This window comes from Sturnira hondurensis, unplaced genomic scaffold (assembly GCF_014824575.4).
Source record: "Sturnira hondurensis isolate 20B ecotype Veracruz unplaced genomic scaffold, ASM1482457v3 Scaffold0002597, whole genome shotgun sequence".
Lineage (NCBI taxonomy): Eukaryota > Metazoa > Chordata > Mammalia > Chiroptera > Phyllostomidae > Sturnira > Sturnira hondurensis.
Genome location: NW_028075228.1, coordinates 4,695,507 through 4,715,914, shown reverse-complemented (window position 1 = coordinate 4,715,914; position 20,408 = coordinate 4,695,507). Strand labels below are relative to the sequence as shown.

General features: G+C 46.3%; 1 protein-coding gene across 3 annotated transcripts in view; it reads left to right on the top strand.

The window, feature by feature from the left end:
* Window positions 1-19,859, top strand: part of USP10 (ubiquitin specific peptidase 10) — a 63,182-nt gene extending 43,323 nt beyond the window's left edge. For all 3 annotated transcript variants that reach the window (XM_037040271.1, XM_037040273.1, XM_037040270.1), the window contains 10 exons: window positions 4,038-4,129; window positions 4,663-4,772; window positions 5,184-5,239; window positions 5,476-5,579; window positions 6,506-6,605; window positions 7,631-7,808; window positions 10,395-10,560; window positions 14,038-14,182; window positions 15,994-16,059; window positions 18,855-19,859. In XM_037040271.1, the coding sequence (XP_036896166.1) occupies window positions 4,038-4,129; window positions 4,663-4,772; window positions 5,184-5,239; window positions 5,476-5,579; window positions 6,506-6,605; window positions 7,631-7,808; window positions 10,395-10,560; window positions 14,038-14,182; window positions 15,994-16,059; window positions 18,855-19,042 (1,205 nt within the window). In that variant the 3' untranslated portion in view covers window positions 19,043-19,859. The remainder of the gene's footprint in view (window positions 1-4,037; window positions 4,130-4,662; window positions 4,773-5,183; window positions 5,240-5,475; window positions 5,580-6,505; window positions 6,606-7,630; window positions 7,809-10,394; window positions 10,561-14,037; window positions 14,183-15,993; window positions 16,060-18,854) is intronic.
* Window positions 19,860-20,408: the final 549 nt, after the last annotated feature.

The window sequence follows — 20,408 nt, the reverse complement described above, 5'->3', positions numbered from 1 at the left end:
AGCGGACTGAGATGGCGTCTTGCTGTGGAGATACACAGTGTGCAACTCCTAGATGTCCTCAGGGGAGACTGTTTCTAGGTGTTAGTTAGTCTTCCTTTGAGGGTAGCAATTCTGTATTTTAGCTAATGGAAGACTTGCCACAGCAGATGAAATTTCTCTAGAATAACAGCATAATCATTAAGGAAACAAGATTTTTCTGTGTCTCTATTTCCTAAGTCTGTAAGGACTTACTAATCTACATTTGTAAATATTGTACCAGAAGGCTGTTCCAAAGAATGTTGAAGACTTGAAAAGAAGCTAGCTTTGTATATTTGCTAATAAATCTTCTGTTTCTACATTATGTTTCAGAGTTTTTTGCCTTTTTAATTTTGTAGATATGTCTACTTGGAATGTTCTGTTACTTGCAGTTACTGAACAAACCACTAGGTGATGCTGAGAGACTTCATATTGTGGAAAACCAACAGCAAAACTGCCTTTTTTTACCTGCCAGCTCCTTGAAAATAAGCAAACCAACAGTAATAACCAGAAGTTGGTATCGATTCGAGAGAAGGGTTGATGTAGAAACGAAAGATTTCTGTCCAACCAGTACAGGCTGTTTCCCAGCTGAATGTCAGAAAGAAGTCAGCTAACAGTTTTAAGTTGGAGCTATTCTCTTGATTCCATAGGTTTGAATGTTCCATCCTGCAAGTGTGCAGATTATTCTGGGCATGTAGCTTAGTTATGAATGTTAGAGGAGATGCATTTTTTTCAGTGGCGCTTAGAGCAGTTAATTCTTGATGTTTTTGCACCTGCTTCCCCTTTGAGAGTGGAGTTAGCCTTGTCATAAATGATGTTTTAACAAGATGAATTTAAAGTACTATTGATTGTCTGTAAACGTTCTTTGCTTTTTTTTTTTTTTTTTAGTCTGTTAAAACACTTAACATGGAAGGGATGTTTCAGATAGATCTTGTATGCCTGTTCCTGGCCATTTCCTTTCCATTCCCTCCAGTGTCTGTATTGAATAGGAATTAATGTCATCAAGACCCTTCCCCACATCCCCTTGGACCTTTACCCCAAACCCCCATCCTAGAAGGCTTGGAGACCCTGGAAGCTGCTTCCGCCCCCACTACCAATTCAACCTGCCCCATGAGTCTGGATCACTTACAGATTCTGCTCAGCCTGGCACTCAGGTGTGCTGTGTGTGTTGCCAGGATGCAGTCTCAGCCCCACGCTGCAGGGGCCCGTGTGGATGGTAAGCATAGCTGTGTTGCTTGCAGGTCTGTGAGTATAAGTATACTGTTTACTAGTGTCATCTGGTTGCCCCTTGTCAGCACCTCTAGAAAGTAAACTCCACCTTGTCACAGCACAAAACAAAATAACCCACTCTTCCTATTGTATTTCTTCTCTGTGTAGAAGACACCATTACTTCAGCTGGAGATGTTCTGGTATCAGCTGCCGTCTGTTGTCATTGGTCCCTGGCTGCCTCAGAGTCTCTCCTTGGAGTGGGCTAAGCATCCCTTCCGCTAACCTTTCAGCTTCACCTGCCCTGTGGTGTCCCTTCTTCACTGTCTGAAAGCTCTCTTGCAGCAGGGCCACCTCTTGGTCACCCCTGTGCCTCGGGGAGCTGGTGCCGAGGCAGGGCTCTGCCAATGGCAGCATGATGTTTAATAGAGGTCCTGGTGTTAGGAATCAGTTGGTTTTGAGGCTTACATTCCTGTAAAAACGTAAATGGGTTCTGGATGTAAAACTCCCTGGCAGAGCATTACAGGTGTCTGCTGGGTATTCATTTGGGATTGGTGCTTATCTGAAAATGCATTTTTTGGTAGTGTTTATATCAGATAACTGGCACACATTGGAAATTATGGACTGTTGTGATACCATGACTCAAAGATATGTACAAATGCACTGTAAGTAGATCTTAAACCTGTGGAGCGAAGTTAGCATCTGAAGCCTCAGAGTAGAAGGATTTTAAAGTGGAACCTGTTGTCTACTGAGAAGAAAGAGCCTAGCCTCTGGAGTCAGGTAGACCCAGGTTCGTGTGTCAGCTCAGCTATGTGACCTGTACCAGTTACCTGTCCCTTTGGACTTCATTTTCACACCTGTAACACGGGAATGGTACTGGTGTCTGTCTGACAGGGTTGTGACGATGGTCATGAGTAATATAGACAAAGCTCCTGGCACGGCGTCTGCCACGTGACTGGCACTGTCGGTGCCGGGCAGGGTCACAAGGAGCTCGTGGTGAGCCCTGTAACTGGTCTGTTATCATTGGAGACCCGGTGTTGTTCCCTGTAGTAAGAGAGGTCAGGGGAGTTGTGCAAGCTTAGTCTAATTGAACAGATCCCATTGAGCCTGTAATGTTTTAGTTCTTATAAGTGGGAAAATTATGCCCTGTGCCTGCTCAGTTAGGGGAAAGAGGTCATTTACTCTTGACAGGAGGGAGAGGGGTAGTGAGTGAGTGTGTGCTGACATTAGAATTTGGCAAATTAATTTCTTCATTGAATGCTTAAGCCTGGGACCTGCCAGTTCAGCTGTGCTTTAGAAAAGGCTTCTTTTTAAAAATTTTTATTTATTTATCTTTAGAGGGGAAGGGAAGGAGAGAGGGAGAGAAATATCAATGTGTGGTTGCCTTTCATGTATCCCCCTGCTGAGAACTGGCTTGCAACCCAGGCATGTGCCCTGACTGGGAATTGAACTGCTATCCTCTGGTTCGCAGGCCCACTCTCAATCCACTGAGCTACACCAGCCAGGGCTAGAAAAGGTTTCTTTTGTGTGACTGATAGCTTAGATGGACGCTACCTTCAAATGTGTGTTCACCAAGTGCTTCTTTCCTCACGCATAGTTTAGAGTAAGAGAGGCTGTTGGCCACACACAGACCGTGCATTTCAGGTGCTGGCTGTGCGACCTTGCTCCTGTGTAATCACAGGCAACTGGCTAACCTTTGCGAGCCTCAGTTTCCGTACTGGGGATCGGGGGGGTGGTGGTACTCCCAGATTGCTAAGGTTTAAATGTGGCCAGCTAACATCTGTACATTGTAGAGCACTCGCTAAGTATAGAAGGTGTCCATAAATTGTAGCTGTCACTGTTAAAAGTCTCATAACAGGACATTTCTGAAAGAAATATTTAAAGCATTGATTTTTAAGTCCTTGAAGCATTGTATGAAGATGGCATTTACAGCTCTTATGACTGTGGAGAAGAGTGATGTTCAAGGGCGAAATCTGAGGATAGGAAGCTTGTTTCTAACTGGCATAAAAGAATCCCAGTGTCCAAAACAGTCCCTAATCTTGACTCCTGATGAAAAATACTATTTAGCTAGTAGGAGCTAGTGGTCCCAAAAAGGAGTGTCACCCATTGAACAGTCATCCAGCACCCACTGGGTGGTTCTGCGTACCGAAGTAGGTGCCAGGCATTCAGACGTGACTGAGAGTTAGGCTTTGCGTGGAAACATGTAGTTAGCGAGGGTCTCGGGCCCCGCTGTGCCCAAGGCCTGCCTCGCTGTCAGTGTTGGAGGGAAAAGTCTCTCTTAAGTCTGTTCTCTAGTACTGACATGCTGTTTTTTACGTTTTTCTGTTTCTTATTTGTGCTCCCTAGGTATATTCCCACAAGAAGGCAAATAAATATGAGTGCTTGAGGGGAAATAATTTTTTAAAGACTTCAATTATTGTCCTGGCCAGGTGGTTCAGTTGGGTGGAGCGTTGTCCCATACACTAAAAAGCTGAAGGTTCAGTTCAGGGCACATACCTAGGGCATATACCTGGGTTACAGGTTTGATCCCTGGTCGGGGAGCATACGGGAGGTGATCTATTGATGTTTCTCACATTGGCGTTTCTCTCCCCCCACGTCCTCTTTCTCTGGAATCGATGAAAACATATCCTCAGGTAAGGATAAAAAGATTTAATCATTAAATAATGTACATAATGTAGAATAGAAGGAAGCTTTAACATTGAATGCCTTTGGATATGTGCTCTATTGGCAGGGCTTTGAACTCTCAAAAAAAAAGGGAAATAATGTTACTCACTAACTATCATTAACTTCTCAAATGTGCTTCTTTACTCTTTCAGAGTTACTGGAGAATGTAACCCTAGTACATAAACCGGTATCGTTGCAACCCCGTGGACTGATCAACAAAGGAAACTGGTGCTACATTAATGCTGTATCCTTCGATGCTGTCCGCACGGCCGGCTCACTGCAGCTTTCCTATAGCACGGTTGATGTAGTTCAGCTTTCGTGGGCCATCGACCCTAAATTTTGAATCCAGAGTCTTGGTTTTTTACTTAGTCTGTCTACCTTGCTTATAACAGTGTTACTCCCCATATCCCCACCCCCCAAAAAGATTTGCTGACCTGATACTGCCAGAGTCAGGCAAGTTCTTACCTCACAAGAGTGGTCCCAAGTAATAGGGCAGAGTGACCATTTTATAACTGGAAATTTTGTTTTCATTGATTTCATTATCTCGACTGAATCATGTTCTTGTCTGTAAAGTGCTGATTGCAGAGTAAACCCTTATGTGGATATCAAAAGGTAGTCGCCCATGATTATTTGGTTTATTTCCTTTTGTGTTTACATATCTAAGTTGTTCAGTGTCCTTGGCTTATTTTGTTTCTTATGCTCTAGTGCTTGCTGTGCCTTTTGGAAATTTGCATGCCTGTTTGATTTCCTTTACACTTCCTTCCTGCCGATGTTCAGACACTGCAGGCACTGGTTGCTTGCCCTCCGATGTATCACCTGATGAAGTTCATTCCTCTGTATTCAAAAGTGCAAAGACCTTGTACGTCAACACCCATGATAGACAGCTTGTAAGTAAGGTGCTTAAAAATGTGTTGAGGGAGCGGGATTTCCCCCTCTGATAATTGGAACTCATAGTTTAGCAAAGTTCTTAATATCCTGCAAGTGAGGGTCTATAATTCTATTTTTTAATTTAGTATTTATGATTTTATATAGAAGTTAACTAGAAGTGCAGTTGAAGCATTGTTTATTATTTTCTTAGATCCAGGGGATTAAATTTTAGTGTTTACCAGCTCATCACTTACAATTTACCAAAATTTTATATAGAAAAGATTTAGGAACTCACTAGCTATTATGGCATTGGTTGCCTAAAATCTGCTATCCTCATACTAATTAATATTTTACTTAGCCATCAAGGCTTTTTAGTAAAAGCATATTTTTTGAAACAACGCACTACTAACCATTTTTTCTCCCGCGTTTAGTGTTCGGCTAATGAATGAGTTTACTAATATGCCAGTACCTCCAAAACCCAGACAAGGTGAGTGGAAATGAGGTCTTCTGATGTTAGTACATATTGTGATTTGGGAGGTCAAGTGACTGAATTTGATAAATTCAGCCTTGTTGGAAAAAAATGTTTTTTTAAATGTCAGTTACTATATACCTATGCTATTTTCAACAGTGGGTGGGCATGGGAGGGAGTTTGGGTGACTTTGATTTTCGTCATTTTCAGACTTTCTTTTTGTTATAAAAATCTATGTCCTTTTTCCACTGCAGCCCTTGGGGATAAAATCGTGAGGGATATTCGCCCTGGAGCTGCCTTTGAACCCACATATATTTATAGACTCCTGACAGTCATCAAGTCGAGCCTGTCTGAAAAGGTTTGGGCCTCCTCTGTTGTAGCCATATACAGTGTTGTCTTTTATTCCATTTTGTGCCTTGCCTTTGCTTACTCAGTGCTTGCTCTCTGCTTTAGGTGCTGTGGTTGGTGGGTGTGTTCAGTAGGTTTCGGCTTGTTGTAGAATCAGTAGCTTGGATGAATTTAAAGAGGATGGTGGTAATCATCATAATGAGAGCCAATCACTTACTGTGCACCAAGTGCTGTTATAAGTTCTTTTATGTATTGACTTAACCCTGAGAGTAAAGGGGGATTAGTCTTTCCTTGTTACATTTGAGAAAAGTGAAGTCCTTGTTCAAGGTCACACAGCTAATAAATGGCAGAGCACAGCTTCAGTCAGCTCCTTAACCACTGCACGGTGCTGCCCTTGAGGCAGAGTGGGGCGATGGGGCCTGGGGTGGAGGCAGCAGTCAGGAGAGGTTCTGCTGTCGGACTCACGGGCTTTAGCTGCTCCTCAGGCCTCTGAGCCAAAGGGGACATCTGCTACTTTCACAGCCCCAGTGCTGATGAAAACCTTGGGGCTATGCAGCGAGGTGACCCTCGGCAACAAGGGCTTGGTCTTCTGTTTCATTTAACAAAAAAAAGCAACTCTGAATAACTTTTCCTTATAAAGGTAATGTATATTTATTGTGAAAAATTTCAGAAATACAGAAAAGCATAGTAAAAGTTGTTATTAGTTCTGTCACTTAAAGATAAGTGTTTAGTCTGTTCTCCCTTGCTTCCCATCCTCCCCCTCCCCCAGTCTCAGTTTTTCCAAAGAAAAACTCAACATGTTTTGGGGGAAACACTTTATATGAAAGTGTGTTGACAGTTTAAGAGGCAGCAGCTTGAATATGCAGGTGTTACGTTCCTCGCTGGTCTTAGAGAGCAGGCACTTGAAATTAATGTGGTTGCGCTTGGCCTGTTTAGGGTCGACAGGAAGACGCGGAGGAGTACTTAGGCTTTATTCTAAACGGACTGCATGAGGAAATGTTGAACCTAAAGAAACTTCTCTCACCAAGTAATGCAAGTAGGTTATGCTGTATTTGCTACAAAAATCTGTGCAAACATTTTCTTAAAAATCATTTTTATTTTTATTTTTTTAAAGATTTTATTTATTTATCTTTAGAGGGGAGGGAAGGAGAGAGGGAGAGAAATATCAATGTATGGTTGCCTCTCGTGGGTCCCCTGCTGGGAACTGGCCCGCAACCCAGGCATGTGCCCCAAATGGGAATCGAACTGCGATCCTTTGGTTCGCAGGCCCGCGCTCAATCCACTGAGCTACACCAGCCAGGGCAAGAATCATTTTTAAATAAAGGTTATATACGCATACATTAAGTTGCTTGTTCCCCCCATCCCCAGTCATTTGCCCTTCAAAATCCCTTACTCGTAAAGATAACCAGTTATTTTTACATTACCCATTATGTACCACTGAGAATGTTTTATTTGGGTAAATCTGATAAGTTTATCCATATATGTATATTTGGATGAATTGTATATATCTGAAAAAATCTCTGCTTTTTTTCTTGCAACTTTTAATTAGGAAAGTGATCAAACTGAACAAAGCAGTTCAGTGACTGCCTCTGTCACTGCTGGATTCTGAGGGGTCACCGTGCCATCATTCTCTCTACGTGCGCACAAAGTGTGTGTGCACATTTTTCCTGAACGCCTTGAAGTTAAGTTGCAGGTAGCAGTTAGTTCACCCCTCAGTGCTAAAGCATACATCTCCTGAGGACAAGGGAATTTTTCTCCATGTCTACCGTCCTCACCAAATTAAGAAAAGGAACTGACTACGCAGGAATATCTACTTTCTAGTCCATCTTCAGGTCTCCCCAGTTGTCCCGGGAATGTCCTGTAAGCTGTGTGTGCGGCGGGGGTTCAGTCGTCACGCACACTGTTTGCTCTTGATGTGGAACACACCCTGGTCTGTTTTAAAACTAAATGACCAGTCTGTGTAGGCAACGCATGCAGGATTTTCTTTTTTTAACTTTAATATTTTAATTTTTTGCTGTTCTTGTTGTAAATAGTAACCTAAGCAGACCGTCTGCTTTTCAGAACTTACTGTTTCCAATGGACCCAAAAGCCACTTGGAGAACGAGGAGGAGCAGGAAGAACCAGGCGAAGGCAGTGAGGACGAATGGGAGCAAGTGGGCCCCAGAAATAAGACTTCAGTCACGCGCCAGGCGGACTTTGTTCAGACGCCAATCACCGGCATTTTCGGTGGACACATCAGGTTTATGCTTTTCTGGAATAATTTAGTATTTGCCTTTTTCGGGGTTTTGAGATTTTGCTAAAGGGGAAAGGTATAAGACTTGTCCTAAAATTTTGACTTGGTGGTTTACCTTTACACCTCCGTGCCCTCTCTTTTCTGGGACTTCTAGTCCTTCTCTCGCCAGTCCCCCTGCTTTCACACGGCTCATCATGGCCTTTCTGTGGAGGGCACTGTCCCCAGGGGCCTGGCTGCCACCGTGAGTTCCTCGCTCCCCCGTCAACATTGACATTCCCTTAGTTCTATGCTTCACAGCTAGGTAGGAAGGGAGAGACAAGTTCATTGAAATGCATGTTTAGTTATGAGAAGAAATTCGAGTATCTGATGGTAGGGATTTTAGGCACTAGGGCCAAGTCAGAAAGTTAAGGGAACGTAGGAGAGAGACTTACCCTGAGGAGGTCATGTGACCTGGGCTGGAGTACCTGGCACCTCCTCTGCCCCAGTTCCCTTAAACCAGCTGCTTTTCATGTATTCGCCTGAGGTTTGTTTATTTACGTTAGAGCCGTTTGGGATGCGGCATTCACTAAGACTCATGCCATCTCCAGGGAAGTGTACTCCCCCAGTCCCCAGTGTGAAGGGACCTCAGCACAGCGCACATTTCCTCCCCAAAGGCCTCTCAGCAGAACCTCGCATGTTTCAGTGAGACCTTAGCCTTCCATTGTCCCAAGTGCTGTGTATCCACAAGAACTAACATCCTTTCAAGGCATCGAGGTTTGGTTCTGTCCTTCCCTGCTCTGAAACAACTTGGGTTGAGCACCTGTCAACAGGCTGATGAAAACCTCAGGAAATCTGGCCTGACTGCCTCACAAGCAAGTCAGTGATACTGTAGAGTTGGATTTATAAGCCACTCGTGCCACTGTGTGACCTTGAACAAGTCACTGTGTGCCCTCCATTGTGAGTTACTCCCAGGGCCCCTGTGTTCTGGGGTCTCCATGTCACTCTTTGGTCAGTGGTGCTCTGGGAACGCCCAGCCTTTGATCGCTGCCACTGTGACTTGTTTTTGCCAGGTATGGCTCCTTGGGTTGGGCCGAGCTGGGAGCAGGAAGCAGCGAGAGGGGGCTGAATGTGCTCTGAGCTCTCCTTAGACCAGCAGCCTGATGTTAGCATTCCCAGGCACCGGGGGATGGGAGGGGGTGATGAGGGAGCAGAACAAGTGGATGCAGTGAGAGCACCATATTTTTCCCAGGTACAACAGTATCAGCATTGCAGTGCCACTTTGGGTGTGGCCAGCAGACCCACAGGTACCGCAGTTGTCCGAGAATGACCACTGGGAGAAGCCAGAATCCACTTCGGGACCTTTCTGACCTCGCCTGAGTGGCTCCGCCACGGTCCCTAATGGCCTCGGCCTCTGTGGGCTCGTTTTGTTGAGATTGTTGTTGATACATCTGTTTGAAAAATGGTAAAGGAAAGAGGACTTGCTTCTCATGCTTTAGGAACTCCTTTTCTTTGCACAGTAGCTATCGTGAGTATGGTTCCTTATTCAGACCAGTTGAAAGAATTCTTCCTCTGCTGGTGGCTTTTCAGTTTCCCCAGAAAAACCAGAACCTTCCTCTACCTTTTCCCCCTGGGACACTTTTGATAAAGTCAGGCACTTTGAGCCACGAGGACCGCTTCATGATTTCTTCACCAGGTTTACTTAGTGGTTTTCCCGCTGTTCCTCTTCGGAACCAAGGGAGTAGCTGTCCGTCCCCAGTCTTTACACTTCGGAGGGGCGTGGAGACCCCTCCTAAGGTGGAGCTGGGAAGACAGCGTAGGGAAGTTAAACCCTCAGCAGGAAAGCTTTTAGCTCGTTCTTCGAGCATCTGCTCTGAAAAGTCCGAATATCTGGCCACACCCGTTTTATTCCGTTGGTAAACTAGGTCACTTCGGCTGCAGAAATAGAATCCCTTGTTGAACTCTTGGAGCGTTTCCTTGCTGAGGCTAAGTGAGAGATGGGCCGAACACACAGTTTTTAGTCAGAAAAACTTAGAAAAAGGAAAATGAAATGAAAAACCAGCTAAGAAAACAAAGTTGAATTGGCAGCCTTCTTCTTAAGGGAGGTAGCCCTGTTTCCTGGAATGTTAACTTGTTTTTTATTATACTCACCCTGCTCCTCTTCTTTGTAAGTCATTTTTATAGAGGAAAATGCCATTAAAAATACTCTGTTTATCTTGAGGTTTCCTCTGTTTTATTAGAGCAGGCTATGATACCTTGAGAAAATGGAAAGTGTCAGCATTTTGAGGCCATGGCAAGATAGTCACATTTATTAACTAGTGCATTAAATGTGGAGTGGAGGTGAAGGAATTTGAAGGTGAAATGTGTTTTCTTCAGAGCACTGAACTGGGGAAATGATCAACCGCTGTACATAGTTGCTAGAAATACTTAGGAGGTGGCATTCAGCAGAATTATTTTTATATTCGGTATGTTTTTGGCTTTGCTGTTTTCTCTGGTCTTCTGAAAGTGATATTGAATAATCTTATTTTCAGTGTTTATTCCTCTTGTTGGATAATCTTAAGAGAAAGTGGGTAGGAGTGGTCTCTTAAATTTTTTGTTTCTGTGTTCAATTCTTAGATCTGTGGTTTACCAGCAGAGTTCAAAAGAATCTGCCACTTTGCAGCCATTTTTCACGTTGCAGTTGGATATCCAGTCGGACAAGATACGCACAGTCCAGGATGCCTTGGAAAGCTTGGTGGCGAGAGAATCTGTCCAAGGTTATACCACAAAAACCAAACAAGAGGTATATTCGTGGTTGATCTCGAACGCCCCCACTGAGGCACTCTGGTGTGGTAGAAAGACCCAGAATTAGGGTGAGGACAAGTGGGTTTGAGTTCTGCCTCTTAAATCAGTTGCTTAGGTTTTTTGGACTCTTAAGTTTTCACATTTTTTGATGAAATGGTCTAAACAGATGATCAAAACAACCTCCTTTAGCTCTGAATCGTGCAGCACAAGGGTAATGGCCTTGCCGATTATTTAGGCTGAGATACATTTGTGTGTCTGGCGATCTAACCACGACACCACAAAGTCAGTTCTGCCCCGTCAGTCTGAACGGCTTCTGTACGTTCCAGATATCACAGAGCACAGTGTAATGAGATGAGCACATAAGAGATTTGTAGCATGTCTGTTGTTGCATTTTATTGTAGATCTTCAAGGATATTGAAATATTGGAAGTAACTGTTCTGGTGCCTGTTGCTCTTTGATTTGATCTGAAAGAGAAAAATCTGTCTTGAGGCATCCAGAAGCAGATTCTAGCTCAGTGTGGTGTACTTGTCAGCTTAGTCAGAGAGATGGATGCAAGTCTCCTTTTTGAGAGCTTATTCCCAGCAGGCCAGATGTGCCAGCTTATGCCAATTTCCGCCGGTACAGTTGAGGGTGTTGTCTCCATTGTATATCCTAAATTGTGGCAATGAATTCATGAGTGTGTGCTGGGGGGATGAGGGCAGGCTAGTTATGGGCAGGGCTTTTTTTGAACAGTTTATAGTATTCCTTTGAAGCTTAATTTAAATAATACCAGGGGGACCCAAAACCAACCAGAATTATCTGTGGAGGGTGGGCCCCTTGTAGTACACGTTTCCCCTGCCAGGTGAGTGTTCTAGGAACCCATCTGTATTGGTGTACCAGTTGCGTTGTTGCGTGAGGGTGTGTTCAGTTTCAATGAAGACTCAGTGCATCTGCCCATTTCATGATGGGTGATTTACCCACCCACACTGCGCTGAGCATTCAGCAGTTTTTGACGAGAAATGGCATGACCCCCGTGCTCCACCCTCCTCTTCATCGGATCTCACACTCTGAGCATCCTTTTTTTTGTTTCCCTGGATGAAAAAAAGTTTCCAAAGGGAAATGTTTTGCCGATGTGGAAGAGGTGAAACAAAAAATGGCAGAAGCACTAAAAAGCGTCAAAATTTACAAGTTCAAAAACTGTTTTGAATATTGGAAGAAAGTCTTGATTGGCATGTTGCATCAAATGGAGAGTACTTTGAAGGTGACGGAAGTTTAAACATGTAAGAATAAATACTCAATTTTTTAATACATAAATTCTGGTACGTTTGGAGTCCCCCCTCGTAGCATGTAGTGGGTGCAGGGTGAGGAAAGATGTCCCAGCACAGAACACCCATCAGCCCCTCACATGGCTGAGGTGGACATACCCTCGCCTTGCGGCTGGTGCCCTGAGTGATGGATAGAAGTAGTAGGTGCTCTTCTGGGGTCTTCAGTTCATCAGGGGTCTCCTGCTTTGGATTGGTCAAGCCAACCTGTTGGGGAATTTGCAGAAGTTATGCTTAACCTTCCACCATATTTTCTGATTGCTTCTCATAGGCAGTTTTGTTTAAAATATAAAAGTGGTAGGAGCCAATGACAGAAATTTGGCAGTTGGCTTCGTGAGAGAACAAGATTCTGATGGTCGAACTGAAGAGAAAGATGGTGGATACCTGTTTCAGGGAGCTTGGTTTGTGTGGCTGGGTTGTGAATGTGGCTGTAGGGACTGTCCACTTGGCTTGTTCTGTGGCAGCCCCGACTCCAGAGGTGGACGCACTTGTCCTGGCCACCGTGCCACTCTCCCTGCTCTCTTCTCTGAGCCAGCTGTGCGGGTCTGCCTGGTCTCCCGCTGCTGCGGCTGTGCCCGGGCTGCTCAGAAAGCCCTGTGTGATGGTCTGTCATCCCCTCTCTTGCTTCTGCTGTGCGCACAGTCGGGAGTTTCGGGGCGGGGGCGGGGAGCTGGAAGTGTGGGTTGAAGTAGAGGGAATTGTTGGCCTGTTATCGGAGAGTGGTGAGGAGGAAGGTCTTACTCTAGATAGCCGGTTTTGAGGAAGATTCGAGGAAGAAGTGGCGGTTTGGTGGAGCCTTGAACATGAAAAAGAACAAGGCTGACTGTTCTTGCTGCAGGACCAGAATGCTGTGTGGCTGTCAGATAAGAGTGAGCACCCAGGAAGGTGGATGTGTGTGTGGGGGGGTCATTTTGGGTAGCTCGTGATGTCTGTAAAGAGCAAAGAATGCATTTTCTAGAGTGTGGGTTTTTTTTTAAATTTGTTTTTTAAAATACTGAATTTAATTTTATTACATTTTTAGGACAAGTTTTTTTTTTTTTTCCTGTGGAACACAGGATGATGGTCCACTGGAAAATATGATTCTACAAAACATGGCTATATAGAAAAGGTCTGCTTTTGTTGAGTGATAAGAAAATATGCCTCAGTTTGTCTGGAAACCCAAACACATTTAAGAATTTCAGATTAGCCACCTAGAGAAGTGCTTGAAGTTTAAGGTCAGAATCCTAGGTCGCTGCACTGAGAAGCATCTCAGAGACACTTCAGTCCAGCGCCCTGATTCACAGGTGAGGGACCCAGAGTCATCACCCCTGGGTTTAACTCTTGAGCTACAGTCGCATTTTCATTCGCTCACGAGTTCCTGTTGGATACAGAGACACTAGAATACGAGGACCCGATGGGTGGACAGATAGGCAGGAGGTGGTTTTCACACCCGGGGTCTTAGTCTAGGTGGGCAGGTAGGTATATGCGGGGGTCCGCAAACTCACCAGACCCAGGAAGTGATGACCGTGGAGTTGGCTTTCCCAGAGTCTGGCCCTAAGGTGCCTTCAGCCACATACAGTCTCTCCAAAGCTTTCTCCGCACTATGTCCTTCTATCTTTTAGATTGTTGCTCTAACGAGTATTTTTACCCAGAGTGTTCTCCGTGTAAATACAGGAGGCATCAAGGAGTTTCTAAGTTCAGAGAGCATTAAAGGAATTAAGTATTGTTTGTGAAGTTGTATTTTAATAATGACCTGTGAGAGAGAGTGTGAAATTAATGGTTAGAATGAATGGTTTTAGCATTACTTAAAGCATCCAATTCAAGAAACACATTGGCCTCAGTTTTATCAATACTGTTAAGTTATTAAAAAACAAGCTAATTAAGTCAAGGTCCTACTAAGTTAGCTTTTTTACAGTTACGCTGATTTGTTGTTACTGCTACAGAGCGAAGGTACTTAACAGGAGCTCACAGACGGGCGCGGGTGGCCCCTGTGTGGTAACATGGGCCCTTTTCTGAGAAGACCACCGCAGCTTTCTAAGCTCTAGCAGAGGCCCCTTGGCCCCGGTGGGGCTGAGCAGCCTGCGGTGTCCTGTGAGGAGCCAGCTCCCCGAGGGTGGGGGGAGCCTGGGCGGGAGGCGGCGTAGGCTCTGCTGCCCGAGTGCAACGCCAGCGTGTCCTGTGTGCTCGTGTCTCAGGTGGAGATCAGCCGCAGGGTGACCCTGGAGAAACTGCCCCCTGTCCTCGTGCTGCACCTGAAACGCTTTGTCTACGAGAAGACCGGTGGCTGTCAGAAGCTCATCAAAAATATTGAGTATCCTGTGGATCTGGAAATTAGTAAAGGTAATAAACATGTAAGGCAGAAAGCCTTTGTGGTGACGGTGCACCTGCAAGTGGGGGGCTCCCATGTTAGCGTGTCTTCAGAATGTCAGGATGAGTTTTTTCATGACTTGTTTGTTGTGAATTTATTGACTCTTAATAGACCTTTTCTATTAAAATTCTCATTAAAATGGCTTTTTAAAAATTTACTAGATTAGAAAAAACTAGTTCTATCCATTAACATGAATGTAATTTTTCTATGAAGAATTTATAGATTAATGGTACAAAATAATTTTTCTCATACTACGTATTAACAACAGTGTGGGCCGGCCAGATTAGATAGACGTCTTCTAGGGAGTCCAGGCTGTTTCCCATAGGCCACTGGGGGTCTGTCGGCCCTGGCTGCAGGGATGTGTGTGGTAGGCTTGTGACATCTGTCAGCCACACATCTCCGTCAGTTGCACTGGGCTGGGCAGCGTGGGCACACTCTGGCCACAGCCCCGAGTGGACGTTGTCCAGCTGAAAGTGCAGCTCGAAGGAAGCGTTCCTTGAAAGCTTCAGAACTTGTGGAAAACTGTATCGTGTGACACTGAAGCTTGGAACAAGTTAGGTGATTTTCAAAAGATCAGGCTGTCTGGAAACAGGACGGGGGACATGCAGTGGTGTCTCTGGGTCTCATACAGCCCCTGGGTCCCTGTTGTCTTCCTCTTCCTTCCCTCCTCATGGCACGGTACCCACACTCCTTGCCCTTTGGGCCAGGCGACTCAGGAACTGGTGGGTGGCTGCCCTGTGTGTATGATTGGCTTCTCCTACACCCCAGGGATGTTCCACTTCCTTCTGTGTAGGATTCAGACTCTGGCTCTTCAGCCCCATTCTTGGGAGTTGCCCCCTTCGGTTGGTAGGTGGGACTCCTGTGCCAGCTCCTGGGCCTTCCCCCTCACACACTGAGCTGCTTCACTCACGGGCAGCATGTTTCTCTGCTCCCATCTTGGGACCAGAACAAGGAAAGGGCTGCAGCTGAGAGTCATGCTGGGGCATCTGTTCCATTTGCATGGCTTCCAGAAAGCAGCTTGCACATGGTTGAATGGGCATCCTTTGACCCACTCTTGCAACTTCCCTCATCCTAAATTAACTGTCTAGATGGACTGACTTGTCTGGTTTCTACACTGGTTTTATTTGCATTGCTTTTCTTATTACATGCATTGTGTGTGTGTGATAATTTAGTGTTACTGTCTTCATTATCTGTGTTTTTATATCAGCTGCCACCTCGAGTGCTTTCTAGGGAAGGAAGTGGGGAGGAGGGGTGGAGCCGGGAATCCCGGGCTGAGCTCCTTGGCGTCCGAGCGGCACTTCTACACCAGGGCTGTGCGCGCTCCAGACCATCCAGGGACTAGTGCCCCTGGGGGAGTCATTTCACTGCCACCTGAGAGAAGGTTCTGACTCGCATGAAAACCTTTCAAGTCTTAGGCTTTCCAGGACTGGGGTTTTTATGTTGTTGTTTTGTCTTTAGGAGGGCAGCTTTTTTCCTGCATTCTTTTTGCGGGAGGGAACATCTGCTTTTAAAGGGTTTCTAACGTGAGTTTAATAGGTTCAGTATATTGCTTATAGTTTTTTAATGTATTGGTTGCCCGTTATGTCCATTACTACACTGCACACCTAATTTCCTCATGGGTCATTTTTTAATGCAGGTAAAGGGGTAGAGGGAGTTTTGTTATGTTTTCTGGTCCACCAGCTGATTCTGTGAGTGGAAACTGCCGTTGCCCTTGGCATGTGTGATTCTGAGCCTTTCTCTTGGTGCTTTTGTAGACTGGAGCTGTTGATATTTTGTTTTTCAGAACTGCTTTCTCCAGGAGTTAAAAATAAGAATTTTAAATGCCACAGAACCTATAGACTGTTTGCAGGTAAGTAAATGTGTACATCCTTACTCTGTTAGAGCAGTAATAGAAGAGTCTCCACCTGGCACAGTTTCGCTGTAACACCACTGAACAAACACAGACAGCAGGTTTCACTGCTGGTGTGACAGTGGATTTTTTTAAGTCAGAATATCATTTGAAAATGTGTCTTTCAGTTGAAATTCAGTGCTTGGAATTTGACAAAATGTCCTCTCAGTTCTAAGCCGAACGCAACGTAAGACCTTGTTCGACACGGTTGCCTCGCCTCTGACACAGAGGAGTAGGTTTAGGTTGCCGGGCCGGCGCTGAGAGGACACGATCTTTGCTCACTGTCATTTTGGGGCCTGTGGTGCAGGGCGCTAGGGAGGGCCGTGACGTGGAGCCACCCAGCTGGGCCGAGTCCCACACTGGTGTTCCGCCGTGTCGTCTTCTGTGTGACACTGCCATGTGTGCGTGAGAGGGTGGCCTGCACTCACACGCCCCTCAGTCAGTCACAGGAACCCCCCGTGTGGGGGGTGCCCGGCATAGCCCTGTCCCAGAGCCAGGGGCCCTGAAACCCCCTATCTCCCGTCCTGGAGCTTCCTGCAGTGCCAGCTTGTCTTCCGGGCCTTTCTTCTAGTCTTTCTCTTTTATGGAGCCCGAGTCCCTTAGGCCTTGGAGGCTTTGTATCTCTGATAATTACTGCTTGCAACACTCATGGTTGCTTTTGTTGGAATTTTGTAGCTTCTCTCTTAAGCCTTTTTGTGTTGCATTTGGTGAGCCTGGTTGTGATTTAAAATAACACTACTTGACCCTCACATGTGTGTGTTAGCCTTTCTGTTAGATTCCTTTCATGTAACTCATTTATTCTTGACAACTGTCCTGAAAGGTAAGTGGTGGTGTCCCCGTTTTGTAAAACAATAAGCTGAAACTTTTACCCAAGAGGATCATTCACCATTGTGCCCCGTCGAGCAGGGCTTTGAACTCCTCTGCCCTCAGCCCGTCCCCACGGTTTCAGACATCGGGCCGGCCCCAGGTCAGTGGTGAGGCCCCGTGCCACGGTAGCGGGCATTCGGCCGGATGGGCTCCTTCTCCCCACCAGGCACTCCTCCTTTCGACTTTCTCTCCGCCCCCAAGGCAGCTGATCGGAGCCCCGCCCCAGCCTGCTGGGGCCCAGACAGGGCGGCAGCGGGTACCTTGCCCTCTTGGGGTGGAGGCCTGGAGGCCTCGGTGGGTGCTCAGGCCCCGCATCCTGCCTCTGCTGCCAGAGGGGTCCCTAGGGTCCAGGCCGCTCTCTGGGGTTTGGCACCGAGGTCTCAGTGGTGATGAAGTATTTCTTTGCCATCTGCCTGCAAGCTGTTTCACTTGGGGCCTGTGTAGGGGAAGGCTGATGGTCAGGGCCAAGGTTTAGGGATTCCTTATCTCCTGGTCGAGTGGCTCCGGTGAGAGGGCATGCGCCGCCCACGCACCATCGCCCAGGATTTGCACCTGCGTCATCTGCACTCCTGAGTCTTCATCTGGAGTCTTCTGATCTCAGAAGTAAGGTCACAGGGATAGTTAGAATTTGCTGTAACATGTGAGTAAAGAAGTACTTTGAAAAATAGTTCTGATTGTGGGACCAAAGAACGAGTTGGTAAAATGCATGAGCTTTTTGAAAGAAAGGCTGTCATTCTCAGTTTTGTTCCTGCCAGGCGGCCGGCCAGCTGTCTGGGACATGTGGACATAGTAGTCACAAGGCTGCCGCTTAGGAAACCCGAATGCGTGTAGTGTGCTATTTCTTCTGTTCTGAATTTTTAGAGTGGAAGTGTCTTAATAGAAAATACAAGTGAGTTAAACCCACAGGTCCTTTAAATCCTACTGACTCCATCTCTTTTAAAAAGCTCTGGCCCAGTCAGTTGGGTCTTAGAGGTGGAAACCCAGGACAAGCACCCCACACTGGATCCAGAATCGGTGTCATCACTGCCCGGGGGCAGCCTCCGGGGCTGTGGCCTGCGTGTGGTTAGGCTGTGACCTTGTGTTGGTGCCATCGTTGGTTTCTCACCTGCTTGTCCTACAGTCTTGCTGTCCCATGGCGACCAGTCATGATCCTGAGGCTGGCCAGGGCGAGGGCTGCCCAAAGGCACACACTCGGACAGCCCGGCTGGCAGCCCTTGCATCCCAGACCTCCGGTGTGGGTGCTATGAGTCACCATAGGAGACAATTCACAGAAAACCTAGAATTCTCATTTTTGCTTGTAGTGTAGCCTATTTCTGTGTCACAACAATAATGTCAATGAAAACTCATTTTATTGTAATACAGTTCATCATTCTCTAGTGTGTATTTATGTTTTGTTCAATTTTTTTTCATTGTCATAAAGTCTTTGTCTCAGACTCAGATACTCTCTTTAAAACAGTCTGGAAGTGAACTTGGCTAGAGCAGGTGTCTGGGTGAGTCTCAGGTCATGGTTAGTTCCCGCCACTGTTGGTCTGGAGGGGTGTCGTTTGTGCTCTGATTTCCAGTCTTCTCTCTCAAGTAGTGAACATTCAGATGGCCGATGGCCCTTGTCAGCGGGCTGACAGTGAAACAGCCCTCTTCAGTAGGCACTGGCTTTGTTGTTTGTGACATACTGAACACTTAAAATGTTATTAAGGTGTATACATGGAACTTTTTTGTAAGTTAAGGTTTTGTGTTTGAACAGGTTGCTTTGCGTGCTCACATATCCCTCTCCCGCCTGTCTGGTGCGGTGTCGCAGGAGAGAGACCGGGTTTCAGAGGCAGTCAGAGGGCTGCCCGTGAGCCATCGGTGTGCGGTGCCTGTCTCACTGGGTCCCCTCCCCTCTCTTCCAGTGGTCTACCATCACGGCAGCAGTGCGACCGGTGGTCATTACACTACAGACGTCTTCCAGATCGGTCTGAACGGCTGGCTGCGCATCGATGACCAGATGGTCAAGGTGATCAACCAGTACCAGGTGGTGAAGCCCACTGCAGACCGCACAGCCTACCTCCTCTATTACCGCCGAGTGGACCTGCTGTAACCGCCCCCGCGCCGCGCCCACGCCCGCTTGTGGAACACGACTCTCACTGACTCCCTTCCTCTCGTTAGTGGCGCTCTACAGAGAACTTTCTCCCTCTGGCAAAAATGGGCTGGAATGAGAAGGAGATGCCTTGCAGTTTGTGCGCAACATAGTTTATGTTGACTTCTAACTTCCAAATCAAAATCATTTGGTTGAAACAGACTCTCGCTTGATTTAAGAAAATACACAAAAATCCATAATTCTGAAATAATGCTGATTCCTGAGTAAGAAGGGGAACTTATATTTGATTCCTAGTCTGATTGCTTAGAATAAATTCTGCACCAGCAACACTTGTAAATTTGTGAAAATGAATTTTATCTTTCCTTAAAATATGAATTTTTTAGTCCATCACACTTTCCTCCCCCACCCTTTAGTTTTTGATAAATGATAAAAATGAGCCAGTTATCAGAGAAGGAACAGTTCTTCAAAAGAAAAATAAAACAAAAAATAAGTTGCTGGTTCCTAAAAATACATTTTAATAATTGTGTGATGAGAAATTGCTTACATACGCATTACAGATCAAATATTCTGAGTTAAGGTGTTAGTCACATCGATGGGTGATTGTAACTGTATTGCCAGTAAAAGATTTCAAACTGCATTCATGCTTCTGTGTACACATAGCGAGACACGGGTGAGCGATGAAGACCAGTCTCCTTAGGTCTGCTCTGTTCACGTCTGCCTGCTCTTCTGGAACACCACGGCTCCAGTTGTACACAGTGTAGTGACACCTAGGGTATAAAGTCGTCGCCCGTCAATAAAAATCACAAAGTTGGTTTAACACTGTGGTCAGCGTTTCTTTGACTGCACGCGCCCTTCCCAGCCACGGGAACTCAGGCCCCTGGATCGGCCGGCGTGTTTGTGAAAGCTGAACCAGGATGCAGGCTCTGCTTGTTTAGTGTTTCCGGAGTTACAGCTGTAGTGATTTGGGTAAGTGGGTTTGTGCGAGTCTTCGAGGGCAGGCAGGGGAGATCAAGTCTCCCTGCATTGTTTCTGCCTCCAGCCCCTTTTCACTGTGTGCCGCTGGGGTGTCTCAGCAGCACCAGACGCCACCCTCGGCTTGTGGAAAGGAAGCCTTCCTGGACAGAAGAGGTGGAGAGGAGATGCAGGCACACTCGGGTCAGGCCACCCCTGCAGCTCTGTGCCACTGGGCCCCATGCAGACAATTCATAGAAATGCCCTTGGACCCCCAGAGAGGCAGCTGTACATGGTCCGAGTCTGTCTCCCGAGCTCTTCCCCTTCCCACCCCGTGTTCCCAGTCGTGGCCCGTTCCTGCCTCTGCCAGCCCTCTCTCCCCCACCCCCACGCTCAGAGCTTTTAAGTCACCATC